Source organism: Pholis gunnellus (assembly GCF_910591455.1).
Source record: "Pholis gunnellus genome assembly, chromosome: 10".
Taxonomy (NCBI): Eukaryota; Metazoa; Chordata; class Actinopteri; order Perciformes; family Pholidae; genus Pholis; species Pholis gunnellus.
The window spans coordinates 18,499,784-18,523,056 of NC_136537.1; the positions used below are offsets into that span (position 1 = coordinate 18,499,784).

The window sequence follows — 23,273 nt, forward strand, 5'->3', positions numbered from 1 at the left end:
CATACAAACTGACATGATTTTTTTTAATGAGAAATACACGAAACTGAAAAAATTGTACAAATTGAAATAAAATAAAAAATTGCATTATTCGTATAATTTCTGGTACTTTTTTTACATAGACTTTTCCATTATTAACCATTATCTGTTAACTTCCGAGCAGGATCCCTCCGTTGATCATCCATAATTACACGACTGAAGTCAAGATATTTTCTGATCGAGATGGGATTTGGTTCATCGGTTTGGTGGTCCTTTGTGCCTTGAACAGTCTCCACGGGACTGGACACACGTATCGGTCACTCTACAGAGCTGAGCCTATTCTTCACACCGTACTATGAACAAGCACGCTCAGTAATATGAGTTGGTGCCCTGTCCTGGTTGTGTATCTGAAAAGAGAGGGACAGTTTTGTTATAAACATTCAATCTGTTATTCATCAATAACAGAGATGGAAAGGACGACAACACATCTTGAAAGTATCTGACTCACTTGAAAGTTGCTGTTGCAGCTGTCGGACCAGAGCTGCAGTCTGCTGCTGCTGTTGAGTCTGCTGCATTCCCTGCCGTGGGAACTAAAACACAGAAACACACATCGTTACTTTAGCAATTTCTGACATTTTATGCCATTACCAACTAGTTATATATGTGAGATTACTACCAATCATTTAGCAACATGCCTACTAAGTTTTAAGACTGATTCCTGATAATAAAGACGACCAATGATTCATGAATCATATTAGCATATTATTATTAACTAGCAGAGTTCTCATCAACAACTTCTAATGGGGCATTTAAGGAGGCAACACTGCCCGCAATTTTCAGAGTTGGCTACCAAAAAAACATACAATTTAAAAGCTATTTATCTTCCATTATTTGTTTTTTTTTAAAAGTAGCCAGAGTGTCTTGAATGCACCAATAAGAAGCTTACAAACAGTCAATGTAATTGACAAAAATAAAATCTCTGCAAGTAGATTTAAACGCTAAAATAAATTATTTGCAAAACTACTAGCTTATATTTGTATTTGAATGAAAAGCAGAAATTAACACATCAACAATAACACACACACAAATCAACCAAAGACTGTGTCGTAAAACATTCTGTGAAGGACACTTCTACTAAAAATGTTTGCTAAAACGAGTCTCCTTACACTATCGTCCTACTAACAACGTCCCCGTCGCATGGATTGGACCTACCATGGGTTGCTGGGGGGGCAGTGGCTGCATGCCCAGACCCTGGTTCTGCTGCTGACCTGGTGGTGGAACCCCCGACACCTGCTGCTGCTGTTGTTGTTGTTGTTGTTGCTGTTGTTGTTGAACTTGCTGTTGAGGAGGAACCTGCTGGGGCTGTACCTGCTGCTGTACCTGCTGCTGTTGTTGCTGTTGCTGCTGCTGTTGTTGCTGCTGCTGTTGCTGTTGTTGCTGTTGTTGTTGTTGTTGTTGCTGCTGCTGTTGCTGCTGCTGCTGCTGTTGTTGTTGTTGTTGAGCTTGTTGGGCCTGCTGCTGCTGTTGTGAAAACATAGGGGGAAATAACTGGTTGGTGTTTGAGGTACAGACCTTCTTTGTGAACCTTTTGGTAAAGCACTGTGTAGCTTCAGGCTTACACAACTTAAATAGTAGCGCACACAAACAGCCTCCTTTTCACTTTGCAAGTTACCCGTGAAAATAAATAGACTCATCCAAAACCTGGCTAGACTGAATAAACTAATGATCGAGTGACGTACTCTGAGTGCGTGTTGTCTGAGGTACTGCTGCTGTTGCTGTGCTGCCTGTTGCTGCTGCTGTTGCTGCTGCTGCTGTTCTGTCAGCATCGGATTTGGCCTCATGCCTGGATGGACGGCCTGGCTTCCCATGTGACTGAGACCGTGCATGATGGGATTCTGCTGAATTTGTTGGTGGGCAAACCTGAGGTTTACAGGGCAGGAGGAAGACATATAGTTAGCATGAAATCAAGGATTAGAATCTTCTGAGAAATGAGAATGTCAACCTTCTGCCATTGGACTTTTAAGAGCTACCAAACCTCCCTTGCATGACAATACTGACCTCTGCGTGTTCTGCATATTGTGTGCGTAGCCTGGAGCCTGCTGGTGAACGTAACCACTGGGCCTTTGTTGCATTTGCCTAAGAGGATCCACCACAGCCGGGTTGGCTCCAGGATGGGTGCCCTGGAAGTTTTGGTTCCCGTAGGACGACGGCACTATACCACCACCTTGGGACGGATGCTGCTGCATCCCCATGTGTGATCCGTACGTGGTATAGCCCTGAGATATGTTCTGTACAAACAGAGGCAATGTTGACCATTCATTGATAGTGTGTATGTCAAGACAAGTTATGTTCTGAACCCAAACAAGACCAGAGATGTGAGGATATACAACTTTTACGGTATTTCTAAGTGGATGGCAAACTGGGGTCGTGGGGAACAAAGTCCTGCTTAAACAGCTTTTTTAAATGATTCATCGTTGTCTATAAATAAAGGTGTCTGATATGTTTTCTGAGAATAGAGGTGTCTAGACTTACCTGAGATGCCTGCATTGAAGTGTATGGTTGGTTGGGTGTAATTTGTCTAATCTGCTGCCCTATCATGCTCTGATTCTGAAAGGAGGAAAAAAATAAGTCAGCAAATAGAAAAGATGAAATATCATCTTCCAGCTATTAAGAGAGGACTCTTAGTGACGATTTGATCGCAACTTTTCCCCTTAACTCATCCATATTAGTCTTCATCCATTAACCTGGCAAACTGAATTACAGCAGCAATAAAACTGAGAATCAACTTCCCTAATTCTGGGCCATCTTTCTAGCTACTGCTTTTGGTCCACACTACCTGGCTATGAGGGGCAGTTTGACCCGTCATGGCGGACTGACTCACCAGTCGGACTTGAAGGTGCTGCCGCAGTATCTGGCCCTGTGCCATGGTAGACTGTGGCTTATAACCCATTGGGTATTGCTTGTCCAGTCCCATTATGCCAGGCATGCTTCCCGGCATACTGGGCATCATGCCTGGGTAGCTGGGCCGAGTGGGGATCATTTTGTTCATCTGTGGGTTGCGGGTTGGTCTGTATGGAGGCTCTAAACCTGGACCTCCTGTGGAAGAACACACGAGGTAAACCACAATCCCAGATGGTATTTTGTTGTTTCAGTGTGTCATACTACTACTGATCATGATGCGAGAATATGCAATGAGCTGACCTGGAGGTAGAGGCTGGTTCTGCGTGTACATGCTCATGGTCTGCTGGCCGTATGGTAGCCTGCCATATGGGTGGTTCTGCATCAGGTCAGGTGGCATACTCGCCCCGTAGGTCACACCGCCTGGTGTACGGTTCACATAGTCCTAGTGAGAAGAAGGGGAAAATATACAACTTTTAAAATCTTAAGTCCAGGAAACAAACATTTAAAGAATGACTCCAGTACAATAATATATATATATATATATAAATAAAACAATGTAACATAACTGACCTCAGTCTTGGCAGACGGAGTTTTCTTCTTCTTGGACTTCTTCTTGTTTGAGTCGGAGGGCACAGCGGGCACACTCTTCTCTGGCTTCACCGCCTCCATCATCTTCTTCTCTGGTTCCTGGGAGACGGGGGTCAGGGGCTCCTCCTCCTCGGGCGGCAGGGGGAGCGGCTCCAGGTAATAGCTGCGAGGTTTGGGCTTCAGGTGGGTGTGGTAGAGCAGAAAACGCTGCTGCTCCTCAAATTTGGTGACCTTGCGGTCAACGCGGACCGTACCGAACCAGCCCCAGGAGAGCGGGGCGGAGTGTTTGAGACCCTCGAAGACATCCCAGGGAGAAATCTTCTGTTTGGTTGACACTTGAAGGCCCTGATGGGAGACAAACACAGAGATATAGCAGTCTTAAACTCAAGATCAGCATGTGCAGATAATGTTGATCTCAATTTAAACTGTGTGTAACTTTGCAGGTTGATGTCAAGTCGCATCAGCGTGTGAGAAACAGCGTACCTCCTTCTCAAATCCAGCGATCTTGTTCCCCTTTGTGTCTATCAGTGAGCCCTGAGGTTCACAGGTTATGACATCCCGGGTTTGCTTGGGCAGCGGCAGAAGCTGTCGAACCTTTTCCAAACTTTCTGACTGCCGATCCCCGAGCTCTTTCTGTGGATGCAGAAGAAGAAAATCTATTCCAGCATGCAGAAGAATCAGCTAATCAAGACAGATGTAGTTCAAATAAACCCTGACTATTGTTTTTATAAAGTGTGAAAGCCTTTTGGACACTAGGTGAAAGTGATATTGCTTAATTATGTTAACCTGATACTGTTGTGGTCTGTCTCATTTTAAGCTTACATTCTTTTAGGTGCACTTTTCTTACTTCAAAGAAAATAATAACGAAAAGCAAACCGACAACCATTCTATAAAAAACAGGGAAAATACTACATCTTAGAAGTGTGATCACATCTTCAGACAGCAGTGAGAAAGGTGCTCTGTTCTTACCCTGAGCTTCTTAACCAGGTTCATGTAAGCTCTCTTATTCTCCTCCATGCTGCCCTGAGAGATGCTGGACATGTCAGCAGCCAGTGTGCCGTTAATCAGCACACTCAACATGTCCAACACTGTGGTGAAAAGCTCACTGTTGGAGAGAAACAGACATAAGAGCCAGGACGATCACGGGAATGGAAATTGTACTGGAAACAGAATTTGTGCTCAGAAATAACAACTGAAGTGTCCCAATAGAGGAATAATGCGTGGAATGGGGTTTTCTCTTCAGTCAACACTCACTTGTTGGACTGCATGTCCACTGTGCCGCTGCTGATGATGTCGAGCAGAAGTACCGCCCACTCAGTGGTCTGCTGGGTGCTGCGCTGCACCGTGTCAAACATGCCACCCACCTTGTTATGAGATGAACAAACACTGTTAGTCTCCTCACAACCCAACGTTTGATGTCAGATTAAGTAGCAGTGTTTTCGTTAAATATTATGGATGGTTAACTTCATTAAATGAGGCCCATTTCTGGTTGTCTGTAACAGTAGATGGACTTTTCTATAGCCAGGGACGTTGTGCTGTAAGGCTGGTTTTGTGGATCAAAAAGCAACGTACAAGATTCAGTCGAAGCTTCAGAGCCTCATGCATCATTTGCTTCGCCTTGCAGTCGTCCTGGTACTGGTCTTCTCTCCAGTTGGTAACGATCTGCTGCACCTGGCTGTAGAGGGAGGTGAGAAGGCCTTCCCTCTGTTCGTCCTGCCCCTTTAAGCAGGTCAGCACCAAAGACAAGAACGGCTGCTGGCTCAGCAGAGACATACTGAGGAGGGAAAAAATACAGAAGTTAATAAAGAAGAAATCCTGGCTCAGACGGCTGGCTAAAATTGTTTTTGTTGCCTCCATAGCCTGTGAGAGTGGCACAAAATGAAAATGCCCGCCAGCAAAGGATTTTCACCTTGTTGAACTAGCAGATTAAATATTATCAATTAGAGTATTGAAGAAATATGCCGCTTACCTTTTCTGTTTCTGCCTGTCCCTCTCCTTGCGTGAGGAAGAGCCCAGGTGCTGTCCTTTCTCCAGCTCCTCTCCTGCTGCCTTCAGTACATGGCCCTGGACTGAGGTGGGCAGCTTGGCGATCAACGGAGCCACCAGCCACACACCTGACCGCTCTGACGAGCTGCAGCACACACGGGGCAAACCGAAACGTAAAGGAAACAATTTCTTATTTAGGGCCACAGGGTTAGAGGTCCAGCCTTAAAGGCGTAAGAGAGTACACATTTATATTGTGTAAGAATAACGTGTGTTCCTACAAAATTGGAAAATGCTTTTAGAGCAGACAGAACGACACACACACCTTAAAATTGGCTTCATCTTGCTAGTGGTGCTGTTGTTGGATGCCGAGCCACCTTGTGCCGCTGCTCCATTTCCTGAGGGGTTACTGTTCATCTCAGCTGATTTCTGAAACACCTCTATGGTGGCCTTGGCTATGTTCTCCAAGAGCGAGTAGAGCTCCTATTGGAAAGTAAATGAGGGATATTCAGACTAATTTGACAAAGACTACACATTGATATTTTGTTATATTAAAAAAAAGGACTGAAAGAAGCAAATTACATTGTTTGTGCTCTGTTTGATCATCAGCTGCAGCTCCAGGGACGACTGCCTCATCGTCCATTGGTCCATGTTCTATGAAAGATATACTGTTAGTCATGTATATGCACTGTTCATTGCACGGGTGGGACATTTCCTCAATCCCGAGTCGGCCAGGAGAGGGCAGCAACACCCCACAGCTCTGGTTAAAGAAGGACCACTTCACAGCAGGTTATAGACGTTATATTTTTGAGAGATTAATCAAGGAAGGTCAAGGCCTACACACTTGCTGGATGTACGTTTTGATCTTAAAAGAAATTGACTTGAAGGTTTGATTCTCTGGCACAAGCAAAGAGACTGAAGTACATTTTAAACACTTTGTTCATTTCTGTGTATTCCGGACCTGTAGGATGCGTTTGATGCGCTGCCTCTGAGGGTTGTCGCCATCGTCACTGTCCAGCTGGCGATGTGGATAGCAAATAAGCTGCAGTAGCCGCTGGGCCTGAATGTTCACCAGCACCGGGTCCTGGAGGGCACTGCTGTCCTCAGATAGAGACTTCAGGCAGCGCTCTCCCACCCATTCCTACAAGACGGCAAAAGAGGGAAATGTGGCATTGTGGGAAATATGACAAGAGGTCAACAACTTCTGTGATCCTCAATCTCAAACTAAAGCTGGGCGGAGGAAGGGACATTTCTCAGGAATAGAACTGCACATGCCAGAGCATTGCTGGGTAGAAAATGTGTTTGAAGTCTCTTGAGGTCTCAGAACATGCCTGGCCCTCTGAGCTTACTGCCAGCTCTCTCTTTCTCTCTGGCCGTCATTTCTATGAAATGTGATGCAGAAATGATCTTAGTCTCGCTTTTATGCATCTTTGCCTCACTACATTTACAAGTAGCTCAGAAAAGAGGGAGTGCTTTAGTGAGCAAAAAAAGAAAGTTCATTTTTTTATGTGTGTTCCCACAAAAGCTTTTAGACAGAAAAGACGAGACTGCTGATAATACTAAAAGCTCTGTGCAGCAAAAAGCTATTTGTTTCAGACACGTCAATTAGTTATCTCAGTCGCTTCATTTTCACTTTTTCCATTTTCAAACTGACTTCATGAATTTCATGCGGTTCCATATCTTTCAACTCATTATCCTCACCTGCTGGCAGATCGTCTTCAGAACATATTTTGCATAGACATCCAAGCTGGCTGTTTCTATGGAGACGTTGCGCCCCTCAGATATGTCGTCGAGGCCGGCAGGGTGTGACAGTCCTGAGCCTCTCAGCTCAGCATCACCTAAGACAACATAGAGATAAGCGATCCCATACATGAGGCAACTGCGACGAAGACGAAGCAGATTTCTAGTTTTTAACCTCAAAGCTTCATGATGTGACAGCACTACGAAGATTCTTACCCAGCATGAAGACAGCTTTGAGGACAGCAAACACTGCTCCAACAACTATGCTGTTCTGAGAGGCAGCGAGAAGGTGGCGATCGCAAGACCACCGGATACCAACGGAGGATTTCTCTGCAAAGTCATAACACCAGCATAAGACAAAGAGTCACAATGAGGTAAAAACTAAAAATGTGTTGAAACACTGGTAGAAGATTTCTGGTTGTGTTTACTACCTGACTTCACACCCTCTTGGGGGAAAGGGTTGCGCTGTGGCGTCTTGAAAAGGTGCAACAGAATCCTGCAGGTGAGTCTGGCTCCTGGCTCAGAGTCCTGCTCACTGCAGGCTGAAGGTAAGTTCGGACACATATGCGTTGGTTAGATTGGACTTTCTACACATCCCATAACTAACATTTTTCCGGATGGGCTACACATAAAAGTGACACGTCTAAATTTAAAACGTCCTCGATAGACTTCTCATCCGTCAGGATGAAGTGGAATTTTCAAAGAGCTGTTGCCGTAAAACAGGGAGTGAGAACAAAGAGTTTACCACAAGCAAGAGCTGTTGGCATTTGGCATGTGTGGTTGTGTTATAAAATGAGCCAAACCCAACCAAACAGCACGGCTGAATGGGGCTTTGTCTCCAAGCTGGGAGAAAAGAGATTAACAGTGGGGAGAGGGAGGCATGTCTCTGGCAAGTGCACAAAACGCACCGAGGCTTCATGGATCCAGATCAAATACGCTGTGGTAACTCTCCCCCCTGATAGAAGTAATGCATTATACAGCCTGGTGCTCCTTCCTACCAGCCAAGCTGCAGTGTGACGCTGTATCACAGACAGAAACAACTAAAGTGAGAGTCTTAGCGTACAAAGTTTCATAAAAAAAGGGCCGAGTTTAAAGAGTAAAGGGTACTGGAACCCCTGGGGGTACTTGGAAAGATAAAGTAGCAAACTGAAAGAAAAAAAAACTCCATATTGCGTTTTGAATGTTTTAAATAGATAGCAAGCATCGGAGAAAAAGGTTAAAAAGATAAAAGTAAAGAATAAATGGCTGAAAATTCCTGCTTCAAGTGAATACAAACTTACGTCAAATGACCAAAGAAAATGACATTTCAATTGTATAAGGAAATTGTTGTGACATGTTCCAAATCAAAGGTCCACATTCAGAGCATGACAAGTGGTGTCGCTGAAGCGGTACATCAGACACACAGGATGATGATCTGACAACCCTACAATACATCTTTTTCTGAAGCAGAAACATTTGCGATGAAATAATCCTGACCTGCATTGAGGAGGGAAGGAATGGCCACACAGCGGACCAGGTCTTCTAGGAGGAGGCACTGTCTAGCTATGAGAATGGCTACGAAGGTTGCCAGGGAATCGTGGAAGGACAAATCGCTAACCTGAAGGAGGAGAGCACATAGATCAACTTTATAAGTAATGCAGTGAGATGAGAAAAGCTACTGTAATCAGAGAGCTACTGAATATTACAATGTACATTTATTGGAATTAAATTAAGGCAGACAGATGGTAAAAGTAAAAACATATTTGGCTGACATTGTTATTAAAAATTAGTTACATAAAATGCAACAGAACTGATGTCGTGTTTACAAGCAAATAATTGTCAAAGCCGTAGTTTATAGAGAACAGGCGCCACAATAACTCCTACGGCGGGACTCCCGTTGACCCTTTGCTTAAGAGTTATGAAACCACAACTTACATCTACGTTACACAGCAAGTCATTGAAGCCACAGTTGCCGTTGTTAGATGAGCAGCAGAGAGCCTTGAGGATGCCGAGCCACTCGGCACTCAGGGAGCGGCAATACGCTGTCAGCTCTGCACACAGGATCCCAATATCGTTCACCCTGAAAGCACATTATGCGATGGTAAACGACAAGTAAAACACAAAGTGGAGAACTGAAGCCATCTGAGCCACACAGACATCGTTACACAGCATCTAATGGTAAAACATAAAAAAGTAACACACCTCTCAGGGTCTCTGTGGTCCACACAGACGTCCATGAGCACGTTGCAGACGAAGCTGTAGCGGTTGGCCGGGCTGTCGTTGAGGATCTTGCCCACCATGGAGTGGTTGAAGTTGGGGGCACAAGGGTTGGCAATGGCCTCCATCATGAACACAGGATCCCAAAGCATGTTGGAGTCCGAAGGGTCGATATTGCAGTAGATGGAGTTTTTCACTTTGGAGCAGAACTCGCTGAGAGAGGACACAAAAGAGAGATTGAGGAGTTGTGTCAGTACTGAACTAAGGCAACCAAAATAACATCTGATCACGCTTGATTATGACACGCAATTGTTTGATTTTCCTGATTAACAGAAGCAACTAAAAAGAACACTGGGATGTCAAATAAAAAAAGGGATTTGTCAAAAAGGCTCTGAAGCACAGCTAAATGTTAGTTCATGAGACATTTATTTTTAAAAACGGGTGAAGATCTTTTTCTACCTGAAAATCTCGCCAAACTTATTCTTGAGGTGACTGCAGGAGGTGTAGAGGTCATACAGATAGGCCAAGATGCAGCGCTCAGAAGACGAACAGTCGGCCGGGTTCACTCCTGATTTCACCACGATGCGCAACCTGAGAACACATTTACACACATGACATTATGGGAAACGCCTGAGCATGAAGGCTGTCCCTCTTGCACAAGCACTACTTTTATATCTAATTACATTTACTTTAGTTAGAGGCTTTTATACGCTTTCTTCAGCTTTAACACTTTGTGCATCTAGCTAATGCTTTAATCCAAAATGACTTAAGTGCAAAAACAGAATCAGTTAAAATTCCTAAATTACACCGACAAGGAACCGAAGTGCCCTGTCAGCAATCCTTTGACAATAAAAATTCTCATTAAAGACTGTCGAATGAGGCTCAGAGATAGTCGTTGGATAGAAAAGCGATGGTAGTAACTGGAACGAGGAGAAGAATAATAATAATAAAAAACGTTTCCTTAATTAACAATTCTTTAATTTGCCATCAAAAGTCCAAACATCCTTTTTACGACTTTAATTACCAGATTAACTCATTTCTGTACCCTGGTTATCGTGCCTTCAGGGTTGGAATTCAATCTCAGTAACAACTACAAAACAAAAGCGTAACAGTTCCAGATTCAAACAATTCAATTCTGTCTTTATGTAATGGCACGAGACAGAGTTTGTGTGGTACCCTTCACAAAAACCATCAAAGCTTGTAGGCGACATACCCATCGAAAACTTGCGCAGTCTGCTCGGGATTGAGGATGAGGCAGGAGTGGTACCTCCTCAGCACGGCTACGATGCACAGACACAGGCCGGTGGTGTAGATGCCCACCAGGTTGGACGACTTCAGCAGCAGCTCAGCTTCCACCAGACTCAACTCATTCAGAAGCTGCGAGACACACGCAGGTAACGACGGTGAATAAAAAAAAATAAAGAGATTCATCCATGTTCAGTGACGTCAGTGAGGAAGTTGCCCATACCTGGATAGCGAAGTCTATGAGGCCACTAATGTTGAGGGAGTACTCCATGAGGTCGAAGATGAACTGAATGTGCGGGACGAGAGGCAGGAGATAGGACATCCCTAAGGCAAAGCTGTTGATCTGTTCCAGCACGTTTCTGGACACCTGCAGACATCATTAACATGCAAAAACAAGCAGAAATATTTAAGCAATGCCAAAATAGCTTATTGGACACTCTGTTGTTTGAGGGAGACAAACAGGACAAATGAAGGTAAAAACAACCAAAAAGAAAATTTCAAATATTTAAATTTAGTCTTGTCGTCATCAAACTGGGAACAAATCTCTCTCTTCTCTAAACCCACTACACAAGTTTTCCAATTACTGATTACATTCAAAACTCTGTGGAGTACAAATACATTTATATTTTAAGGTATAATGGTTCACTTCCACAGGCTTAGTTACCAGTAAATGGTTGAATTATTAAATGCTTAAAGCTGCGAGAGAGCTTTCTCTGCTATAAACATCATTAAAAGCACCGTTCCAGTCTCACCAATGATCACCTACACATGCGCAAGATAATGACATTACCTCCATTCAAGATTCAAACAACTAGCAGGCCAATCACAAAGCTATTTCTCTCACTAGGAAAGGAAACAATAAAGAGAAAACAGGCTGCTCTGAGCTCCGTTTGAGGCCATTTTTATTTCTTCTTGTTTTCAATTACTCGACATGCAGGCCTTAAATTCTTTGTGCTGGGAGTACTTTATTTATGGTGAAGATAGCTCCATGTTTTCCATTAAAAGTATCCTAATTGACAGCACATATTGTTGAAATGATATGGAGATGCACGTTGTTGCATTTGTTTGATAGACATAGAGGAAGGCTGTAGCACACAATTTAGACATTAGGAGGTTCAGACCTTTGCTGGAAGGAATTTTAGTAACTGAACCTCTTTAAATTGGAAGTGTATACCCCTGTGTTAAAGGGATAATTCAAAAGTTTGGGAAATATACCTATTCACTTTCTTACTGCGAGTTTGAAGAGAAAATATACTGCTCTCTCTAAATTATGATGCTATAGCCAGCAGGCGATTAGCTTAGCTTAGCATAAAGACCGTAAGAAGGGGAAACAGATAGCCGGGTACATTGACTTAATTGAGTCTCCATGACAAGACTCTAGGATGCAACTGGTGCTGGCCAAGAAATACTCCAGCATTTAACCTAGCTGTTTCCCCCTGTTTCCAGTCTTTATGCTAAGCTAAGCTAAGTCACCTGGTGTTAGCTTCATATTTCACAGACCGATATGAGAGCAGTATCAAACTTCTCATCCAACTCAATTACTGTTAGCTAGACTTGAAATCAAATTGTACATTATTTTCAATCCTTTCATTTTTGTATTTTTGACAGTATTGACTTTAGGATCAACTACATTCTCTGTTACAACCTCCACTACTGCGAAATCTACATACATTAGGTTCTGCAGCATGTTTAAGTGACAGTCACCTGAGCGCATTATACATTCAAATTGTATTCAGACATCTCAAGAGAAATCAAAATTTATTCAAATTTCATTTACATTCAAATGAGTCACCTTGGGAGGTCTTCTGTTTTAGGCAGCTGAAGTTATTTGCATTCATAAACCCTGTGGCTAGTCCCGATATAATTAACTTAACATGCTTTGAGGCACGAGGACTTGAAAGAACACAGGGTTCCTGGTCTAACCTGGGAGGTGACTTGGTGCTGGTCAAAGTGGGAAAGGTGCTGGAATTTGGAGAAGATATCTTCTGTAGTGAGAAAGGCCTCCGGCTTACTCCTCTTCCTCTTTTGTCCTTCCTCCCCTTCTGCGTATGTGGGAAAGAGAGGAGAATAAAAAGTAAGAGAGGGAGCAGCAACTCTTAACTGGTCATCCGTAGTCTGTCCAGTCTGCTGAACAGGCCAGCCATGAAATCGAGTTAAGCCAATGGTCTGCTATCGTATTTCCAGCCTCCGTCGATTTGAAGCATCAGTGCAAACACCACACTGCTGTAAAAGGCACTTTTAAGAAAAGAAAAATGGTGTTTTTCCATTTAAGAGAAACTCCACTGTGAGCTGAAGGTCATCATCGACTCACAGGGACGTGATAAGGTGAGACAAAACACTCCAATCTACGCAATTACATCTATGAACAAAAAACTAAGATCACCTTAATAAGGTCACATGTATCAATGTATGAGATAAAGTGGCTGTGAACAGATGAAAGCTTTTAGCATAGAAATTGGGTGGAAAGAAGATTAAGTGATACAAGCCCCGCAGGGGTCGATAAAGATGGAAAAAAAAAAGCTTGTTCCCTTAAGAAGGGCAGAGGAAAGGGAACACAATCAAATGTTTTCAAGGAGGGAGATTTAGGTGCTAAATATAGCTGGACTGGCCACGATGAGAAAACAAACATCCAAGCATGATATAGCTCATGTGTTCTAAACTGCTGTCTGGTAAAACATTATCTGTTGTGTGACTATTATGCAGAGAGATGCAGGGAAAAATCCCAGTCAATAAACTGTGGGGGGGGGTGGGGCGCATATAAAAACGGCAAAGCAATTTTATTGACAACATTTTTATCATTAAACTGAAAAGGCAGTTTGCTTGCAGACAAACTGATTGCCTGCAGCTAAGTTAATGTAAAACTTAAGTAAATGGGAAATACAGGACATTAAGCCATCAGTCAAAAGCTGATAAAATCGAGGAACACAGTTACCTGTTTCTGCTTCGCTTTTGCGGTTCAGCACCTTCAAGATGTCTTTGGTAATTTTCTTGATGGTGTGTCGCGCCTCATCTCTCAGTTTGCCCACACCGTAGAGGACCACTAACCGCTGGTTGCACTCGTGGCTGGCGCTCTCCTCCTAAAGGCAATGACAAAAGACACAAAAAATGATCCTCGTGAACTTGATGCACCTGATTACCTGAGCAGCACGGCGAGAAAAACGATTTGGGCCACGCAGACGCGGCAGGGTCTGAGGAATAAATTCAAGAAAAATGTGAAACCACAAGAACAGACATTTCTGTTTCTATAAAGATAAGAGAATGGTGAAAAACTAAAACACCAAAATATTCAGTTTACTATAGCCGAAGCAGCAAATCCTCACAATCGAGAGGCTGGAGGTATGTCATTGTTTAGGATGCTTGCCTATTACTTAAATTGTCAATAAATTATTACAATAAAATACGGCTGAAACACCTCCTGTTTAGACAAGCTGTGAGGAAACTGATTCATAACAACCCAGAAGTGTCATTCTCTGGGCTTTTTAAATGCCACGCTATGAGTTCTTGTCTCACCTGAGGAATAGGGAAGTGGGTGGCATACTGAATGTGGCGAGGTTGCTCGTACAGCTGAGGGAATGCCGGGTCCATGCCCTTGTCCTTACAGCCGGCCTTGCTGTCCTGCTCTGGAGCCGCCTTTTCGGGGGAGGGGCTCCCCTTAGACTCACAGTGCATCGGAGGAGAGAACATCTGCAAGGCAAATTCAATGATTTCACTCGAACGTCACACGAGGAATTCCACATTCTCACTTGAATATCTATGCATGCATTATGAAAGGAAATATAAAATGTGTGTACCTCGTCAAAATTGGCACTGGAGTCAATTTCCATCGACTCCGACAGGCCGGTATCCTGTTGAACAAGCGACAACCTCATGTTACCCTCTTTACACCAATCTGTTGCTTTATACTGTCGCACAAATGACTCATCACACTCCACAACAGATGCCTCCAACGTGCCTCCATCTTGACACTGCTGCCTGCGTCCTGCTCCTTGCGCTCCGATTCATCCGAGGGCTCGTCACAGGGGGAGCGGGGGCGCGGCAGGTGGGAGTCCGTCGCGAGGTCGCCGCGGGAAATGAGCGTGCACATGTAGATGTTGTGGGAAAAGACGTCGTGACGGATGAGCTCGCAGAAGAGCAGGACCAGGTTGGAGAACTCCACCCGCTCACTTTCGTTCCCCGGCTCAGCTGCAGAGGAGAAAGGGGGGAATAATTTAATACCAGGGCTCCCGTGCCAAATCATTTATAATAAATATTCACTGGGTAATGAAATAACAGGCAAAGACGGGACACATTTGAGAATCACAGCAACAGGAAACTGAAAGAGACTCACTCAGTGTGGGAGCCTGAGTATCGAGGAACTGCAGCAGAACATCCTGAAAGATGGGCAGCGTGGCAGCCGAGAGGGAGCCGGACGACACGGAGCCCTTCTCGTCCACCACCTCAGACTCACCACATCTCTGCAACAAACACACACCAGACACGCAACACTCAGCAAACTGTCTTAGAGTGCTACATGTCGAAACGCTGTTTACAAACTACAAGCGAGAATTCTGTATAAATATGTGTATTGTGGCGACTGTGCCTGTGGCGACTGGAGAGAGAAGGTTCTCGCGCCTAGAGCTCATCAAAACACATCTGAGCTGTAATTGTTTCAGTTTTTAAATGAAAGGAACTGAATTATTTCTATGATGAGCCGTCTGTGATGCTGAAAGTGCACATCATGTATTTAAATACCAGTAGTTTCAGACACTTTTCCTTTCCAAGCATTACATGGCATTGCTTTTGTTGTTAATATAATTTGAGGGAACGGTTGAAGCTGTTTTTATGGCAGCTGATATAGTTGAAGTCTGAAATTATCAGAATCAGCTTTTTTTGGCCAGAATATACTTTACTTCATACGATACTACAGCAACTCAAATCCTCACTTTGTTCTCTGTTTTATGTTGTTTGGCACATTAGCTCTTAAAGCGCTTTGTCTACAGACAAATTATTCTAGAAGCTGTCGCAATGTTGGAGGGTGAGATGGAGCCCAGCAGTGATTCATATTGTGCAAAGCAAGATGATTAATTTCAAATAACAGAACTGGAGATAATGCTGCTACCTAAACCCTTCATTCACATAGTGGTTAGTGGTCTGTTGATTGATGTAGCACTGTGCAGACTAATATCAAAGGTTTATTGGTGGGCTATTATTTAAGACCACTTCCAAGACAAGTCCCCTTGTTGTAACCATCTCATTCCAGATATTATTTACACTCAATACCTGACTAAAAAAATATTTACTCCGAAAAATAATATCCAACAAATGTAATGAAATACATTTAGTATTTCTTGCCCAGTATTATATTCCTGGCAGTGTGTTGAAGGCTTAAACGGCACTTGGATCATAATGTTGGAAGATAAATGTGTAGAAAAATATGCTCGACCCGTTGAAATAAATATATGTAGAAAAAACTAAAGACATTTTTTGGTGGGGTTGATTTAGCTGATTGGACGCCAGAGCAGAGGACATGAAATTAAGTTGTTCACTACTTAAACAGTCAAGAGCTGTGAAAAACAAGCGAGAAGAGACGGTTACATGTGATAGTAACTCACAGGGGTGGGTGGGGTGGGTCTCTTACCTCTGCTTCTATTTCAGCCTGTCTCTTTTCCAGCAGCTTGGCCACCACCATGGCCCGGTGTCTGCCAGAACGCTTGCAGCACACGGCCCATTCACAAAGCAAGGTCACCACCGCGTCATCATCTGGTGACATCTGGAAAGAAATGTGTTGTGAGAAAATACGGCTAAAAATAGAAGGTTGAGGCCATTATTGTATCATCTGATGATCAGTTATCACATAGTATCAGCACAGCACAGCAGAACAACAACTCCCACTTTTCAGTTCGGTGATCGTTGCCTGTTTGTATATATTCTACATCTCAGGATTATTCATATTCTAGACATAATAGAAAATAGATAGGCGAGGGGAATCGATCCTTACCTCATGGCCATCTTTACTCTGGCCTGAGCCGAATATTCGGTTGTACAGGGAGTCCAGTGAGTTGTTAAAGTCTGACTTCTCAAAGCTGTGGTTGTCTAAAACCTCCAGGGTGTGGAGAACCCTCCCGATGGTGAACCCTGGCAACAGATTACAGACATCATCTCTCAAAACACTGAGCTTGTTGCATGAGCTCTAAACAGGTCTCAAGGAAGAGTTTTCTCTAACCTGCCGTGGTCTCCTGACACTTGTCAAACGACCACCTGAACTCCACTGCTTGGCCTCGCTCCTTAACTTGCTCCTCGATTTCTCTCAACTTTGTGCGGACCTGAGGTGAAAGACAAGGCGAGAATAACTTATCCTGACATCTCACGTAAACAAAACGAATGAGAAAACCAGCAAAGCACCGTTGTTCTATAAACACACATCAACATCTCGTCTATGGAATGCATTCGGCAGAAATGTAAGAACGTTTTTTAAGAAAGAAAGAAAACTATACCACAACATGGCAAAATAACACTCTTACTACAGGCTGTAAACCAGTTTATTTCTGCTGTTGAGTTTGGCATTGTGACATGGAGGTCTGTTGGGATTGACTCGCTTTTAGAGCCAGCCCAAAGTGGGAGTGCGCTGCCTTCATTTTTCAGGCCCGGAGGTTGCCGCTTGGTATGCAAGTATGTTTGTGTAGGAGTACACAGTAGTTGTCTGTTGTTGTTTTGTTTTAAATCATTGGCTGTAGATAAATATAAACCCTACAGTTTGCACGGGCAGACGTACCTGCTGTGTGAAGGCAGTGTTGCCACCTGGCATTGGTAAACTGGACGGAGCGATGGGCAGGAGGTCCAGAGGTGAACCGGTTTTGTTTCTGCTGTCTGTGAGAGAGTAATGCCACACCAGAGCACTGGGACAACACAGCACTATGCTCTGATGTGACAATAACAAGACACCAAAAACAGAATAAGAACTTTGTGATTTTCCGGTCTTGTTTCACATTTCACATTCCACGTGTCAGTCAAAACGAACACATTGTACCTGCAGCATGCAGCTGAGCCCGAACACCAGAGGCCTGTGCTGAGGGCAGATGTAGAAGTCGGTGAAAGCCGTCTGGGGCTGGTTCCCTCCTGCCGGCTGCAGGGTCGGGGTGGGGGGCAGGGCGTTACCTTGCTGCGTCAACATGCCGTGGGTCGGATGCCCTCCTGTGCCAGGGCCCAGGCTCCCGTCGCTTAGCAACAGGCTGAGGCGGCGCGTGCAGAAGTAAGCCAGTCTCCGTGACAAGTAAGCCGACTGTACAAATTCCCCCGAGTACTGCGGGACAGAGGGGAGATTCACAGCATTACCCACAGCACCCAGCGTCCATTAACAGCAGTCACCTTTAGAAATAGACGTAAAATGAAGGGCTGCAGGGCTGCAGGGCTGCAGGGCCCCCCTCCCCTCTCCCCCCCGTGGGCCTCTGACAGAAAAGGTCAACACCACCAAAGTGCTGTGGACGAAGACACACAACCTGCTCATGATAAATTGGTGACCGCTACAGAAGCCTGTCATAACACTGAGTGTGTGTGTGTGTGTGTGTATGTGTGTGTGTGTGTGTGCGTGTGAGACTGCGTACAGCTGTTTGAATGTTAAGCAGGACTGCATGTTTCCCAAAAGCAACCCCTCCGCGCATGAGTGCCGATGTGAGGCCGAGGTAGAGATGCTGTAGACGAGAGTAAAGGGATAGAGGGAGCATACCTGTAGTAAAAGCGGCAGGAGCAGTCTGAGAAGCTCGTCTTCACCAGGTCGGACCTTCTCAAAACACTCCAGCACCCATGTCAGAAACTCATGTCGGTCTAACATACCGTCCTGAAACCAAACACAGGCGCATCTTAACATCAAGTAGATTCACACCATGATTACAGTGGTTAATGTGGAGACCTAGAGTTAATGAATTCAGGGATTCACTGATTGACAGATGCAGTTCACTTCAAGGGACCCGGTGGGTAAAGCATGCAGAATCAGTGTTGGAACTACAGCAGAAAAAGTAATCCATTACTAATTCCTTTTATGAATTATTCTCCCCAAATGTAACATGATTAATTACTCATGGAGATAAATAATCATATTACTTTTGTTCAGAATTTGTCTGGAAGACAGTTTTTACAGCAGACGTGCCACAAGTCTCTACTTCTCAACTAAAGCCTGTAACACTATTTTCAGCAGTAACTAACGTAATGAGAGAAGATCAATTGCAGCGTATTACCCTACTCTTGTGTTACTGGAAAAAGTGATGCGACGACAGTGACGTATCTTTTCGCTACGACACGTTAACTGACCTGAAACATGAACATGGCTAACTTCTCGTTGTATTCCCACTGCTTCATGGCCGTCTCCACATCAGCAGGCGTGGCTGGTAGCGGTGAGCTGCAGCCTTGACTGGGAAACTGTCTGTAAAACTCGGCCACCTTCTGAAGCTGCTCCCACAGGTACTTCGTAATAATCTGAGTCCATTCTACTCACACACAAACACAAAAATGCATCTTAACGCAACAGAAATGGAATAAATGCCAGGATTAACATATTATAACCAAAAGCACATATGAAACATCGAAGCACAAACACACACCGCTTTACCAACGTTTAACATGATTTGCTTACCTATACAGGGATCAATCACGTGCCTCTTCTTGACTTTAGTCTCTGTGATGGCTGCGTGATACGCACAGGTCATCTTGATCATCCATGCTGAACGCATGACAGGGACTAAGTACTTGGCCAAATATCCAAAAACCTCCTCCTTTTTGCTAAAGATTGGAACCTGTGACGAAGACATTTCATGTGTGTCAGTAATGTTGAGTGAAACGATGCAAACATGCCAAAAATATTCATCAAAACACCAAAAATGGAAAGAAAAAAGAAAGCCGAAAAAAAGGTCAACGTCCTTTATTAAAATGTTTTATTATTGCAAGAGTAATGCTTATGACTTGTTACAAACACTTGACAGCTTAACAGACTGGGAGAGTCAAAAATGCTGAATAAAAAGCATTCGAAACATCATAAACATTGGCTGTACATGTTACTTCCAAATGATGTAAATACAGGCTACAGAAGTCTTTTGCTATATTATATTTCCATTCCAACATTGCATGTTCTGTTTTGAAAGTGAATGCACTGGGGAAATCGCTTGCATGAACTCCACATTTTCAACTAAAGTCATCTGCCGTGTGTTCCTGATGTTACTTCTTCTGTGGTCTGAATGAAGTAGCTGAGCAGAAACCTGGAACTGCTGTACATCAGAGAAGGTCAGAAATCATTGGTCATTGTAGTGAGAAAACAGTGAAACATGTATGTAGCAATGCAGGCTAAAACAACAGAAAATACATAAACTGCAGCGTAATTGTAAACTACGAAGGGCCTTGAAACATGTATGAATAGAAAGTTCTCCTTTAATGTCACCTGATCACCTCAATATTCAACACCTGTGTGCTGCCACTTGTAAAAGCACTCATAGAGGAAATAAATTAATAATGCACCCGACAATCTATAAACCATAGAACTCCAAGTTTAAATCTCACAGCAATAAAAGCTATTTTCACTAACAAACAAAGGTATTCATTGTGTTTTGGGTCAATACTCTCTAACAAGACACAAAGGAGACTCGTTTTAAACAGAAGCATCAATTTGGGTTGATTTAACGGGGAAATAAAAAAACAAAACACTTTACTTACCTTTTCTGCATTGTTCTTGTTTTGTGATGTGGAATTGAATTGTCCAGGAGAGTTCTGCAGTTTGGGGACCGTTTTATCACAGTGGCTTTATATTCTCTTCTTGGCTTTCACAGAACTGACACGTTAATTTATACTCAACGCCTAGTTCCTTAGCGACTTTCGACTATCTGGCCTCGCCAGATCACAAAGAGTGAAGCTATATTTGTAAGCTGATGTTGCAAAACTAGTTCTTCTTCAGCTTAAAAAAATTAATTATATATATATATATAGCAACACTATTAGCCCTGTGAGGCTCTAGTGCTCATTACACATTGAAAAACAATTGTTTTTATCTGCTCGCTATGAGAGATTACATCAGGGCGTCTTCACATAGTCAGACTTGGCTCAATGTTCTCAGTCTAGGATGTACTTTGTCACTGTCAGGCTAAACTGTACGTAGCCTAGCCTGCTAACATTAGCAGGGTAGCATTTCATACTACAACAGCTAGAAATGCTAACATGCTAACATTTAACTGAGAGTTAATTATGCTAATGTTCAACATGTTAAAATGCATTTTATTTTGACAGACACTTAATTACCTCATGGCAGACAAAACCAAAAGGCCTATTTTGTAGACATACAAATGTGTTTCTTCTCACTATTGAGTAATCATATAGGTGTAATAATAAGTATTTATTATTTTATTTTAAACGTATTATTATTACGCTTGAGATATTTTTTGGGGGGGGATCTATCGCCTTTTTTTGTGAATGTGGGTTCAAATCATTATATTTTTGTGACAGCCTAAAAATCCTGTCCAGTCCAAATGTAAATAGTGGAAATCAGCAAAAGAAAACATGAAAACAATAAAATGAAAAACATGCACAGGAGACCGATGGGCAGAGAACAACAGAGATTAACCAGCCAAGCACAGTGCAGAGGATGAGGCCAATGCAATGACTTCTCCAGCCATCACACTGCCAGTTAAACCAACTAAAACAAAAACATAATTCTCATTTAGCAAAGATGGCTTTTATAGACTCTATAGGACAGCCTCCTACCTTTTTAGCCAGCTGTGTCAGAGGTTTATTCCCCGCTAAATCCGTGAACCAGTTATTGATGGAGCTCTGTGACCTTGCTGTGACGAGCCAGAAATTATCCTTCTGGTTGACCTGCGGCTTACGTTTCCCCGTGTCTGGAAACGTGTTGTAACGCAGCTTCTCTGCAATGATGCTGCTGAAGTTTGAGCTGATCTGTAAAGCATTGGGAGGTAAAACATGTATGACGGCCAAAATCAATCACACAGAACTACAAACGAGGCATGCGGGGCTTAACCAGAGCTTAAGTGCACCAGGGCCATTACCTTTGAAGGGTTGAAGTTGACATTTTTGGCACTGCCGTGTTCATCCCCAGACACAGCTGGTTGGTTATTGAATCCTTGTTTCACATTCAGAGCAGTCAGCTCATCCTGAAACAAACACACATCTCAGTGTATATTATAATGAATTAAACACATTCATGCTATTACTAGTGTCAATGTACAATATCTCTTAGTTTCTAAACGCAGATCAGCATAGTGCTTAGTTGGGTTAGGTTTGCTGACACAAGGGAAATTACCATATTTATAATTACGTTACTAACTCATTATAGGAGATATTTGCAGCAACAGTGACAGAATAACCCAGAGGTAAAGCAGTCAGTTTTCCATCAACAGATTATCCTCTAGGGTTAATAATAGATCAGGAGCCAGCAGCACTAACGCGTTACCCTAGCTATAGGCCAAACTCCAAAATCTTAAAACTGAGCACAGATCATCTCAAATGAACGCAACGTTACAAAGCTCACTGGTTCATGAAGGTTAGCTTTGCAGGGTTTAGCTGACGTTTATCTCGTTGGATCACAACATCAATCTTAACAAACAATTATCAGTCACGCACAATCCAAAGATTGAGACTCTTTCTCATCACAAAGCGAAATATACCGGTGGCAGTTTAGCGTTGAATCAAACCGGATAGAAACCATTAGCCGATGAGCTAGCTTAGCTAAAACTGGCATTTAACGAACCGGTTGCTCTCCAAGTAAGCTCGCGAGCAAGCGAACCAACTGACAACTAGGTTGTTCATTGTTATTGCTAGGCCCAAATCGTCTAGAGGGCTAGCTAAAACAGGCTAGCTGGTGTTAGCTCGAGTAGCTTCTGGGCTGAAAAATGTCCTCCCCACTAAAACATTATTCCTGGACTTCCAGATTGCACGTCGTAAAATCTGACCTCTTTCTGCTTTGGATCTTGGGGATAAACGTCCGGAGGGCCGAGTCGGGGCCTCTTTAACGGCCGGTGTTCGTAACTTAGGATCCCGAAAGCAGCCATCATCCAGAGGCATCACAGCCAGGGCTTTCCTCCAGCAGCCTGAACACCGCTACAACAACGAAACACACACTTCCGGTAAACGGTTTCATCCGCGAACTTCAAAATAAAAGTCGGGGAACACACAATGCACCTGTATGAAACCTTTATTCTTAAAACAAATAAAATCGAATTTATACAACAAATCAAATAAAACTGTGCCAATTTGAGATGAGGATGAAAAGAGGTAACAAGGCCGACAAAGAGGTAACAAGGCCGACAAGATTTTGTGAAATGGTTTTCAGAAATAAGCAGCCTAAGTAGGCTACACATTCTGGCCCAATATCTTAATTCACAATGTGTGTGCATCTTCATTAATGTGCAACTTTTATACACATTCCTAAACTTGAATTTATCATACTTATTAAAATTGAGACTCAGTAAGAGAATGCTGTTATCTCTGGGTTGATGGGTTTATTTTCAACATGCACAGTAATTAATAATAACAAACAGTTGCCTTAGAGTCCATGGGGCACTGAAAGCTCAACGTTTACTGAGCGTCAGCAGATTTGTGCACATATTTCCAAAAGAACAAAGCACAAATGCATCTGAAATAATATGGGCCTTTAGATGGGAACCTGCTTCATC

General features: G+C 43.3%; 1 protein-coding gene across 1 annotated transcript; it reads right to left on the reverse strand.

Moving 5' to 3' along the window:
* Window positions 1-6: 6 nt before the first annotated feature.
* Window positions 7-22,685, reverse strand: med12 (mediator complex subunit 12). The gene is made up of 43 exons (XM_079167583.1): window positions 22,551-22,685; window positions 21,648-21,752; window positions 21,346-21,537; window positions 19,235-19,394; window positions 18,913-19,088; window positions 18,332-18,442; window positions 17,636-17,908; window positions 17,381-17,527; window positions 16,832-16,931; window positions 16,607-16,743; window positions 16,247-16,378; window positions 14,957-15,083; window positions 14,582-14,811; window positions 14,421-14,474; window positions 14,140-14,313; window positions 13,562-13,706; window positions 12,553-12,671; window positions 10,853-10,996; window positions 10,598-10,761; window positions 9,844-9,975; window positions 9,370-9,597; window positions 9,103-9,247; window positions 8,665-8,785; window positions 7,620-7,730; window positions 7,405-7,518; window positions 7,150-7,286; window positions 6,410-6,589; window positions 6,031-6,102; window positions 5,774-5,931; window positions 5,435-5,596; window positions 5,038-5,239; window positions 4,720-4,829; window positions 4,435-4,570; window positions 3,949-4,098; window positions 3,448-3,810; window positions 3,178-3,319; window positions 2,858-3,072; window positions 2,509-2,583; window positions 2,035-2,264; window positions 1,716-1,896; window positions 1,189-1,497; window positions 485-566; window positions 7-383 (listed from the first exon to the last, which is right to left on the reverse strand). The coding sequence occupies exons 1-43, from the start codon at window positions 22,650-22,652 to the stop codon at window positions 346-348; spliced, it is 6,585 nt and encodes a 2,194-aa protein (XP_079023709.1). The 5' UTR covers window positions 22,653-22,685; the 3' UTR covers window positions 7-345.
* Window positions 22,686-23,273: the final 588 nt, after the last annotated feature.

Bases quoted from the DNA above. Each gene is read 5' to 3' on its own strand.
- med12 (XM_079167583.1), bottom strand. From the start codon at position 22,652: ATGATGGCTGCTTTCGGGATCCTAAGTTACGAACACCGGCCGTTAAAG. The intron at 19,395-21,345 runs GTAGGAGGCTGT...TCTTCGTCACAG, and splicing joins TGACACAGCTGGCTAAAAAG to GTTCCAATCTTTAGCAAAAA. The intron at 16,744-16,831 runs GTTAGAGAAAAC...ATCTGTTGCCAG, and splicing joins GTGTCAGGAGACCACGGCAG to GGTTCACCATCGGGAGGGTT.